Source organism: Leptinotarsa decemlineata, unplaced genomic scaffold (genome assembly GCF_025532065.1).
Source record: "Leptinotarsa decemlineata unplaced genomic scaffold, Ldec_3_MD MMD2_tig00001719_RagTag_RagTag, whole genome shotgun sequence".
Lineage (NCBI taxonomy): Eukaryota > Metazoa > Arthropoda > Insecta > Coleoptera > Chrysomelidae > Leptinotarsa > Leptinotarsa decemlineata.
Genome location: NW_027412569.1, coordinates 9,693,447 through 9,705,873, shown reverse-complemented (window position 1 = coordinate 9,705,873; position 12,427 = coordinate 9,693,447). Strand labels below are relative to the sequence as shown.

The window sequence follows — 12,427 nt, the reverse complement described above, 5'->3', positions numbered from 1 at the left end:
TGTTCCATAAAGTTTCTATGGAAATTGAACATCTTTGACATTCATCCTTAGCGCTCCTTATACAGTCTTCAAAATTTTTCACAACTGAGATTGATCCGTCATTCTACAAAGGTCAAATAACTATGATTTCAGCAATCCACCTATCTAGTCCATTGATTGTATCCAGAATTATATTTTTCCAATTTGCTTCACAGAGATCCAGAATGTCAAGAAATTCCACAACATGGATTCGATTATTTAGATGAAAAATGCAGTATTTGTGTTCTTTCTGTCGCCTTTTTTGTGGAAGAAGAGAATATTTGCTGGATATGTAAAAGGTACAAATATTCCAAATGTTCCAAAATATATCTTTGGGAAACAATATTTATAAACTGAATCTGAGTTTTTTCATTGTTAGTAGATATCTTGTAGTATCTAGTATGAGTATCTAGTAGTATCTATATTGATAGTATCTACCAATGATGCTTCTGTACTTTCCGGTCACCTGGACATTGATTCTCTCAGCAACCCCGTGTTTATTCGTAATTTTCCTTTTGGTACAGTACATTCGTTGACTCCAAAGGAATTTTGTTTTTCCATTACTGACATATGGACCATCCTTTTCTGCTACACTCATTTTTTATGCACATTCACTGCACCACAAACTTCAAAAATATATTTTGGTAAGTCTACTTTCGGAAGTTTTCTCAATATGAAATTCCACAAAGAGGACTAGTAAGATCTATGATAATTTTCAGTATAAAAGGTATAAAAAACTGCCACATGTAGTTTGATACATAGTAGGTTAGGTTAGGTTAGGTCAAAAAGGAGTGGGTCTTTTTGGTAGATGGTAGAAATGTGGCTCTACCAATCTCTGAAAACTTTATTCGGTCTGCTGCGGGGCAGGCACAAAGTATATGCTCTGCTGTTTCTTCATTTTCCAGACAGAGGCGACACACACTGTCTTCCGACAGTACTAGTCTGCATATGATGATACAAATGACAGTGAACTGTAAGAAGGCCTGTTAGACATCGTAGTTCATCCCTACTGTAGTCCAACAACTGTTTGGTATCAATTAAACTCGGGTTTGTGTTTAATAAACCCTACAAAATACAAATAAAATAGAATACAGAGTCAGATGCTACAAATGCAACAGGCATATATTCAGACGGCTCAAAAACCAAAGAAGTCTCAGGATGTGGAGTGTACTCCAGAATGGGAAAAAATACCAGCGTGGTTCAAACAGAACTGGTTGGTATCTCAATCGCCACAAAAAAATAAACAGGAAAGGAATTTCTGGCAAAAACATAACAATGTGCACTGATAACAGACAAGCCCTATCATCCTTGAACAGACAACGTGTTACCTCAGGGCTGGTACTAGAGTGCCACCAAGATTTAGCCAAAGCTCCGATAGATAATAACATTATCCTGAGGTGGATTAAAGGACACGACAGGAGTGAAGGTATTCGCAATGCTAATTTTTTAGCCAAGGAAGCGGCTGGACTAAGAATTCTAGGACCCAGTAGCTACTGCCAAACGTCACACACATGCTCAATTCCTAAAGAGATGGGAAGAAATAAAAGGATGCAATCTTGCCAGGATCAACCTTGACGATCCTGGGAAGCTGGCGCCGAAGAAATATCTGACGATGATTAGGAAAAATCTACGCTCAACAGTAAGATTTCTGACTTGCCACTGACAATCAAGGAAACACCTCCACAATATGGGGTTGCAGGACACACCTCTATGCAGGATGTGTGAACAGAAAGATGAAAGTGTCAGACATGTTCTATGCGAATGTCCGGAGTTATCGTCAATAGGAGAGTGTGTGTTTTGCGAGTCTTGGCCTACACCTGCCGATATGAAGGAGGTGTTTCCCAGAAACCTGTCCACCTTCCTGAAAAGGACAGGATGGGTCACATGTGGCCTAAGTGCTGTGGGCTTACACTCACTCTTCCTACTCTACAGATACAGAACTGTTTGGTATCAAGCTTCGAAGGGTAAATAAATGCCTTGGAGTGAGCCAATCCTGGAAGATTTTGCTAGAAGCCTTCAAATCTTCTTGCCATCCAGGTTTTCAATATTTGTTTGGCAAAACCTAAAGCATTGCCTATGACAGGTTCTGGTCCGATGAAGCTACTTGCAGCACGCTCTTTTGCAATTGATATAATAATAATAATAATATCTTTATTCGTCTTGAGAAACACAAGGTTTATAGACATGTCAAAACAAATGGCGCAATTAAAATCAGGCTATATACATCTAAAGATTCCACAATCAATGGTGGTCATGAATTGAGAAAAAAAAATACGAAGACATTCTCATTAAAACAAATCAACATACTCATTAAAACAAATTACATTACATGATTGAATTTGGGAATTAGATGGTAATCATAAGGTTGAAAAAATTATATTGAGATCATCAAGAATATCAAGATCGTTAAGAAGTTCAGTACAAACATTTGATTCAAATTACAATACACATACATATTAGTCAACTGGGTACACACCTATTATTTAGGTGTCCACATTGAAGGCACCTCTATTCAATTGGACACTTCCATAAAATTTATTGATATCATACAGAGGATTTTCAGTTAAGAAAAACTTCAGAAAGTTTTTAAATCTATTGAATGACAAATTGCAAAAGTCTAGTGGCAGGGTATTGTATAGCTTAAGGCCAACATTGTCAGTCCTTTTCAGTCTATTTGCTTGCATGACGAGGTCTGATTCATTTCTAGTATCATGATGGTGTATGTCTGTACGATAGGTATAATTATTTATATTTAGTCGAATATGTAGTAGGTTTTCATAAACAGTGACTGAATACGGTGTCATTATTTTGAGATTTTCGGCAAGTTTCATCCCATCTGGCAGATAAACACTTTTTCCAAATGACATTTTGATGCACTGCCCCAGGATATCATTTCATATCTCAGAACTGAGTGAAAAAGAGAATGATATGTAGTGAGGGCTGCATTCAGGTTCACAGATCTTTTAATTACTCTAATTGCGTATGTTGATCTACTCAGCCTGGTACATATGTTATTTATATGTTCTACCCACGATAAATGTGTGTCAGTATACACCCCTAAAAATTTAACTGCAGTTTTATCACCAAAAAAACTCCATTAATGTTTAACTTTTTTCGTCGATTTATATGTTCAATTAATTGTGTTTTACTCATTTTTACTGCACTGCCCTGAAGAAGCTTCCCACTAGAAGCGAAAGCTTGGCAAAGTAAAGCAGAGTTTTTGATTTTTTGACTGTGAGACCCCGTTATTCCATTCTACTGTACAGATCTCCAGTCGCTAAGATTCTCAACTATATATAAATATATATATATATATATATATATATATATATATATATATATATATATATATATATATATATATATATATATATATATATATATATATATATATACACAAATATGAAAGTTATTGAGTGTCTTGATATAGAAACAGAAGTTAATATCGGACATAACACTCATGAAAGTGGCAAACCATAGACACGTGTTTCGGGCTTTTGGCCCATCATCAGTATGGTGCAGCCAAGTGTAAGGATGGGCAACACTTGGTTACCAAAAGATAGAAATATAGAAATACAAATGCACGGAGCCACCAACAGGAGCCAACCGCACATTTGTGGTTTCAGTTGATAGATCTCGTGTTCACAAGAAAACTATCAAAATCACCACGGAGGCAGCTATAGCTACCTGCGTGACATCCGGGTCCAGGAAATTATACAAATATGAAAGTTATTGAGTGTCTTGATATAGAAACAGAAGTTAATATCGGACATAACACTCATGAAAGTGGCACGTGTCTATGGTTTGCCACTTTCATGAGTGTTATGTCCGATATTAACTTCTGTTTCTATATCAAGACACTCAATAACTTTCATATTTGTATAATTTCCTGGACCCGGATGTCACGCAGGTAGCTATAGCTGCCTCCGTGGTGATTTTGATAGTTTTCTTGTGAACACGAGATCTATCAACTAAACCACAAATGTGCGGTTGGCTCCTGTTGGTGGCTCCGTGCATTTGTATTTCTATATTTCTATCTTTTGGTAACCAAGTGTTGCCCATCCTTACACTTGGCTGCACCATACTGATGATGGGCCAAAAGCCCGAAACACGTGTCTATGGTTTGCCACTTTCATGAGTGTTATGTCCGATATTAACTTCTGTTTCTATATATATATATATATATATATATATATATATATATATATATATATATATATATATATATATATATATATACAGTAGCTTGAGAACACAAATAAATCTGGAAGAGGTATCATAGTTTCGAAAGTGAAACCTTCTATGCCCATCTGAAAGCTTCATGATCAACTTCTGGTGTTGCTATGAGTGCTGCGAAAATTTAGAATTTTCTTATGGTAAAAGAATTCATCAATTGGAAAAAGTTCTGAAATTTGTCCTGTTATAACATCAGATGAATCAGCTGGGGTGTAATTTGAAATTCAACAATGATTACCACCAATATCAAAGATCAACTTTACTTCTTGAGTTCAATACGAATGGTAATACGTGTTAGCTATCAAGTATATTCTGATCAAATCAGAGCCCAAAGTCAGAGCATTCATGATTCAACAACAGATGCACCTTACTAGATATTTTTTGTACAGGAAAGAAATTGATAGCAACATTTTCTAACCTCAAAAAGTTGAGATGATTTCTGAACTCAAACTTCTTTTGTTTATCACACCATATACCCATTTATAGTTCTACTATTCCGCCTAAGATAATCCATGGAGTTTCTAAAGAAAAGATGACATATAATGCGAGAAAGAAATCCAACTTCATGAGTTCTCTTTGTTGTATCAAATTGTGAAATGAAACCGTCTGATATTTGTTTCTGTACAACCAATCTTATTCGAAGCCCTTCGGCGTGAATGATCTCAGCGATTTATTGAACTAGATTAGGGTATAGTAGAATTCAGATTTACCGAATTCCAACTATACGGATCGTCAATTATCCGTATTACTTCAGGAAAGAAAATGGTTGAGTACCTATGTACTATTTTCACTGAACTATAGTAGAATTTTAAACAGCAATGGAAGGATGTTTTGAATAGTATAGTATAGTCGGTCAATTGAACCCTTTTTCGATTATTTCACTTCAAAATAATATCTTTTTGGTCAAATCCAGTAATCCGGGCTAGAGTTACTCCTTATTGAAGATGCAATGAAATTTGTTTTCAAAAAGCTCAAAAGTAGTATAAATGCTATTAACAGTTCTCTTTCTCTCTATTTTATGGCCTATTCTGAAATGAAATCACACCTCACATTCAATTTGGAAAATAACTTTTCAGCGACATCGCTTGTCAATACAAAAAAAAATACAAATGATTCACTCACCTTTTGTTGTCAACTTTAACTGTTAAAAATCCGCGACCGCGGTTGATGAAAGCACTTCGATCGTTCACCACCAAACGTTCAATACGCGAAACCGTCAACACATTCATATTTATAAATAATTGTAGTTCTGTGAATAATTCCGCAATGTTTGCTATACATATCGATATTAACTGCCCGTCGTTGTTACGCAACGTCATGTAATGAATAAACAGTTTGATGCCTCTTCAATTCATCAAGGATATTCGTAGGAGCAGCATCGTAAACCGGTCCAAGTGGAGGCACCGGTCTCGAGGGAATTAAAGAGTACTTGGAAGACAAGATCTCACTTCCAATTGTACTTTGATCAATGTAAAGAGGCTTCCATGCATGGGCGTTGCAATGAGGAGGTACTGAAGATCCTCTGTCTAAGCAAATGACTTCAAATCGTGGCTCAGATGCAGCTGCCAACTGAGAAACTGAATGATGATTCTTCAGGAAGATGCTCGACAATATTTGGGATATAAATGATCCCTATTTGTTTCAAAAAGTATGTTCGTTAGTTTCCATCAGTGTTATTGATTGTTCTTCGCAGGGTTTTCTTTGCTCAGGGCCATGAAGATGTTCAAAGCACAGCCCAACAGATGAAATCTCCCTATTCACTGTATGGAAAAAGAATAGGTGTATGGTTTTCCATCACCATCAACCGCTTAGTAGGCTGTTGTTTTGTAGAAACCCTTTAGTTTCATCGGCTAAAATGAACTTATATAGCGGAAAACATTAGAATACTGTTGCTGAATGTGGAGGTGAGTCTCCTCCCAAATACACTTCATTCTAGGGATGCACACACCCTGAGACATACATCCATCCTTAGGATATAGAAATAGTGTTTGTTAAAAGGTGGTTGACAATGTTTCACTGTGAATTTCATCAGTTCGGATCTTCATTGTCTAATATGATATAAAATGATTTGAATCTTACATAAAGTGATTTGGATCTCACATGTGCCTTCGATTCAATGAATCATTCAACTTTGTTGAACAAAATGAGCTACTATGGCTATCAATAAATGTTATCTTCGTATTTGACCAACCGAGTGAAGTGCAAAAATAAAAAAGTCAATTTCTACAAATTGAAAGGGAAGTACTTCAAGGTTTAATCTTGAGGCATTTGCTGTTCCTCATTTATATCAATGGCCTACCCCATAATGTGGCTGCACATACCAGACTATCTGTATTATTCGAAGATAACGGTACTTTTACAATCAGTAAAGACAGAGATGAAGATCTCAAAATAGATGTATATACATGAGTCCAAACATGCTCTGCTCTTCCATATATGCTGGTTCCTTATCGCTGTGTGTGTTTGTTGTGCGAACGCCGGGGTTCAACGGCTTCTTAGTTTCACTGATATACGATTGGCCGTACTCACAGGGTATTCGGTAAATGCACAGTCCGGGTTTGCTAGCCTGGTTTTCGAGAGGCTGCTACGGATCCTTTCCGATAATCCTCTGATGAAGGAAAAAGCAAGCACTGGTTGTGATGGCTTCTCTTTCTTGCGAGGCTCTTGCTGTCTTCTAGCCAAAGTCTGTTTCACCATCACTTTGGAGTAACCATTCCGTTGAAGATCACTCTGGATAATTCCTATTTCCTTCTCTCTTTTGTTTTACATAGTCTGAAAGCACGGTCTACTAGAATTTTGATGATTCCTCTTTTAGTCGATTGATGGTGGTTGGATTCGTGGTTCAGATACTGTCCCGCATGAGTGGGTTTTCGGTATACAGATATTTCCCACTTGCTCAATATAATTGTTACTTTCAGCTATTGATTTCAATTTTCAATTGTATTGTTTGTCTCGGGGATTTCAAGTCATTTCGTATCATATTAGACAATGGACCTTCTTCTTTTAGCTAATCGTGAACCAATTTATGGAGCACGAAGTAACTGTAGAATCCAATTCCGAGTCTAGAGAGGAGTAAATGTCGCTTGAACGACCTTGATTATCCTCCACGTGAGATTTCTCAGTTCTTCAACTCTTGTTTCTATTAACAAACCTAAGCATCTAGGTAGCATAGCAAGCAAGCGACTTATCGTCTCTTTAAGTTTTGGCAGGGATTTCCATCAAGTATTGGCAAATTCCATTTAAAACCGATTTTATTCTGGTGAAGGAAAAACAATCAGAGTGAGAAAAAGCTCATTCTACTCAATCTACTTCGTATATAAATCAATTTGTCTTCAGTCATATCTATTATGTACAGAAATCATCTTGTCATGAAAATTCAGATTGCCAAATGAATGCATTCATTAGGCAATCTTTGAAACCCCACAGAAACAGTTTCGATTTTGATTTGTTGTAATATTTGTTTTTCATATTGCTCGAAATCAGATACCTTTTGAAGCGGCAACAGAATCATTTATATTGTTCAAATGATATGCACGATATGTTGCACTGTTTGGAACCTTTGGTGTAGTAATGAATACTACTGGAGTTTTTTCCCAACACCAAATCGTTATTTTTATCACCTCGACACGTGTTTCGATCACCAAGTGATCATCTTCAAAGAGGAAAATCAAAACTAGGAACTAGTGCGAGCTAATCCTATTTATGCTACAAAGGTAACCCATACAAGTAAACCATCCAGGCGTACCAACCATACAAATATACCAACCTAAATTAATTTTAAAATTTTGCCTTATTTATTATTTTACAATATATGTTTATATAAAACAATTTTCAGCTATATAAAAATTAATTTCACAATACTGCCTATCCTTATTTTTGCAATGTGTCCTTATGTAGTAATCAGTAAACCCAACAACATTATTTTATTTTATTTTAACAAGCTATATAGTATGCTCTTTGGTATAGGTCCGTCATCGTTATTCATAATATTATTGTGTTTACTTATTCCTACACTCTCAAAGCCATCTAGTTGCCTGTTGTTGTTAACTTGTCTAACTAATCTTAATGAACTGAAGTCTATGGAATGGTTTTTTTGCAAAATACGATGGGCGACTGCTGATTTTTCAGGTCTTCCATATTTTAAGTGTGCTATGTGTTCCCTTGATCTTACTTTAATAGATCTTTTTTTCTGTCCATGATATTTTGCATCGCAGTCTTTAAATTCAATTTCATAAATTCCAGACTTTTCCGAATTCTCGACTTTGTCTTTTGGACTTCCCAAAAGGCTCTGTACTGTATGACTTGTTTTAAAAACCATCTTCATACCTAGTTCCTTGAAAATCTTTCCATCGAAATTGTCCAGGAACCCGTTACCAAAGATGATTGCCGAAGTAACAGACGTCCTTAAGAAATGCGACAACATACTTAACCCTCAACTGAAACGGAAGTTACAAGTTTCCAACCCAACGGTGTCGAAACTATATTGCCTACTAAAAATCCACAAACCGGGAAAATCAATGCGTCCCATCGTGTCAGCTATTGGAGCTTCTACCTACCAAATAGCAAAGTGGCTCACTAAGGAATTTGAAACCTTGTCTATTGCGGAACCAAGTTTTAGTATAAGAAACTATTTAGAGTTCATACAACATACAAAAAACGTGGTTCTGCAGGAAGGTGAGATTTTGGTTTCTTTTGATGTTAGTCCCTCATTTTCTAGCGTCCCAATTCCACAGACCTTGCAATACCTCAGTATAATTTAGGTTGGTATACCTGTATGGTTGGTACGCCTGGATGGTTTACCTGTATGGGTTACCTTTATAGCATAAATAGGATTAGCTCGCACTAGTTCCTAGTTTTAATCTTCCTCTCTGAAGATGATCACTTGGTGATCGAAACACGTGTCGAGGTGTTGAAAATAACAATTTGGTGTTGGGAAAAAGCTCCAGTAATAGATATGTACGATATCTATCTACAATGAACACCAATGGCAGTGTTAACGCCGTTTCTGATTTGTATAATAATGAAGGAACCAGAGTATCTGAGATGAATCGAAGTTATACTTCAATCGATCATTCATCTGAAGAATATATCCCTCCAAAGAAAAATTTTTAGAAAACAGCTTTAGATTACGTAATTTCGTTTGATTCAAATTAGTTACTTTATTGCCAACTCCATTCTTCAGGAGATATTGGTGTATTATTTTCTTATTGCTGAACTTGTGTAAGAAATATATTTTTAGTCGATATAATTATATTCAGGAATGATAGTTTTCCATAACTAGTGTTTCCAGAGTTTCGTAAATTTATTTCTGACACACCTAATTTTGATGTGCAATATTGATCACTTTGTTTCTGATCGATTGATACAGATGTATTCCTTTCCACAAGAGTAGACAATACTTCCTAAGAAAACATTTAATTATATTGTCCATGATCTATAACTCAGACTCTTTTGTGCGTTGTGCTAAAGTGGTAATAAAACGTGTATTAATTGATTAATTTCAGGTTCTGGTTTCAAAAATAATTCTTGGAATCTCAAAATAATTTTCAGTATACGTCTCTCCGACCACATTTTACAAGAAAACTTATAGATTTGAAAAATAATCATGCTTGAGGCTGAAACGAGTAAAATAGATGGTTAACAGGAAGTAGAAAAAAACAATTTTACAGACGGTTGCGAAACGTGAGAATCCATTCCTGAATCAGCTCGCAATTACTAAAAATAAAACCATAATCAGAAAATTTTAAATACATTTTTAGAACTTGACAATAATATTGTGAATTCGACATTCACAAAGAAAATGAAAGAAATGAACATTAGTGTTATTAAAATATTTATTGTTCGCCCTCGAAAATATAACATGAAACTGATGTTCCAAATTGAACTTAAGGATCTAAACACATAGTAAACTCGCTATTCATGTAAACAAATCAATAATATATCCACTTGATGACCTGATACATCAAACAGTGCGTGTTACTCAAAATCAATCAATACAAAAGTTCGACTAATCTGGAGACCAATTAAATCATAGTTTCATCATCTATCTAATAAAGAATCAAGAACTGATTGTGAAAATGGTTTTTGAAGAAATTGGATTTCGAATTTCTGAATCACATCATATGACGAGCAGTCTTTGAAATGCCAATAATTGAGCATTGCTGGCAAGAATGATTTCAAAAATAAATATACTTATCTCTAGTTGTTGACAAAGCCTACCCTAAGAGTGAGAAAATGGAGGATGATTATACCCACAGGTTGTTATTATTATTGAATCGCTAAATCATGCTGTACAAAACTGAAGTCACAGAAAGCACAATATTTTTCAAATCTTTTATACCACAGACGGTACAATCATCCTTCCAAACATGTCAAACATGAACAGTTTCAGTCAACCATGTACAATGCACAATTCCAGAACAATTCTCGAACTATGTCACAATTGTTGACTGCGTCATTTTGCATATTGAGCTCAGGGAACTGTTTTCTTCTTCCATTTTGGCGACGTACTTGACTAGAGCTTCGTGTTCATCAATCAATTTGGAAAAGTTCTTTTTTCGTCGAGCTGCATCATTCTGTAAGAAGGAAATTGAGAATTAGAAATTGTGAAATTCGAGTTGTGCAGTTTCTGACTCAACTCCCCTATAATTGTTAGCTTGGTAACATAAACTTCAGACTTCTGTACACAAAGAAATCCGAGTGGATGAAATCAGGTGATTTAAGTGGCCATATCACTGGCACAACATCAGCATGGCTTTATCACTAATCCCTCTACTGTGACAGATCTAGTTACTATTGCGCAATTCATCTTCATTAAATGACAATAGTCGAGTGAGTAGGACATATACACACTTCTCGAAGTTGTTTACTAAAATTATGGTATCTTACTCATACATTTCTATGTATGTATCAGAAAGAAAGCAGCTCGTTTTTTACAATGGTCATGAGTCCAGAACATGTTTAGCCAGCTCTGGTGTTCCTCAGAGCTCCTGCCTAGGCCCTATTCTGATTTTAGTAATCATTGATAGTATGTGGAAGTTTAAAATGTGAACGGCTATGTTTTGTAGATGACTTGAAGTTATTTTTCGTGATTAACAATATGTGGATCAGTTGATATTTTTTGTTACTCAGTATAGCAATAATGAATTGAAACTCAATGTAGGAAAGTAGAAGGTTACAATTTATACCTCAAAATGAAACTTTATTGATTTTCTTACGCTATTTGAAATTAAGACCTGGAGAGATGTAATGATATCAAGGATCTAGAGGTGATTTTTTAACAAAAATTCAGTTCCGAATGTCTAAAGTCTAATGGTTCAAGGAATGTGTCAAATATTATTGAAAATCTCACCATGATTTTTGCAGAGGCTGCTATTAAAACGTGTTTGGGATAGGGATTTTGGGTCCATTGGATCTGTTTCTGAATTTCCGGAGAGAACCTTATTCTTTCTTGCGCTCCTTCATCCTTCGAAGTCACTTCATTCTTGTCCTTGCTAGAGTTGAGTCCTTTCGCATCAACATCGTCAACAATAATGCTGTAATAAATAAAGAGTGTGTTAATAGAGGTTATTTATCAAATAATAAGTTGTTTCGAAAGTTTTATCCGTATTGATGAATATTTATGTCGTGGTAAATATCAATTGATAGATGATTTTGTACTTTTACATTGATGCTATCATTTTTACCAAACTTCAATTTTTTTGCCTCTTTTCGCCTCTCTACGATTTCAAATTGAAGCAAAAAGCTACCGAAACAATCAGAAAAATCAACCAGTCATATAATTTTTTTCATGAATAAACAAACAACAAACGTCCTGAAACTTTTTCATAAAACCAATTTCTCAACTTCCTTTTGAACTTCAAATTATCGACCAATATCTCTCATCCCTACTATTGCAGAAATAATTGAAAAACTAGTTGAGAAAAGACTCAATGAATTTCCCCTTCGCCATAACATTATAAGTAAAAATCAATTTGCATTTCAGAGCAATAAGAGCACACATGATGCAGAATTATCTTTTCTGTTCGAGGTGTATTCCAATATGAACGCTGGAGATGCTGCTACAGTGTTTTGTGACCTCACGAAAACCTTTGACTGCGTGGATATCTACATATGTAGAGGGTTAACACTACTGTGGTTTGAGTCGTATTTCAATGGACCCAGTCAGATTGTA

General features: G+C 35.5%; 2 protein-coding genes across 3 annotated transcripts in view; both read right to left on the bottom strand.

Moving 5' to 3' along the window:
* The window catches only part of LOC111518327 (uncharacterized), a 55,412-nt gene extending 49,767 nt beyond the window's left edge, over positions 1–5,645 (bottom strand). Inside the window, exon 1 of the mRNA XM_023174746.2 lies at positions 5,377–5,645. Coding sequence (XP_023030514.2) covers positions 5,377–5,573 — 197 coding nt within the window. The 5' untranslated portion in view covers positions 5,574–5,645. The remainder of the gene's footprint in view (positions 1–5,376) is intronic.
* A 4,429-nt stretch (positions 5,646–10,074) lies between these two features.
* LOC111501798 (uncharacterized) overlaps positions 10,075–12,427 on the bottom strand; it is a 46,233-nt gene continuing 43,880 nt past the window's right edge. For both annotated transcript variants that reach the window (XM_023155715.2, XM_023155714.2), the window contains exons 2-3: positions 11,606–11,789; positions 10,075–10,829 (exon numbers count right to left, since the gene is read on the bottom strand). In XM_023155715.2, the coding sequence (XP_023011483.2) occupies positions 10,686–10,829; positions 11,606–11,789 (328 nt within the window). In that variant the 3' untranslated portion in view covers positions 10,075–10,685. The remainder of the gene's footprint in view (positions 10,830–11,605; positions 11,790–12,427) is intronic.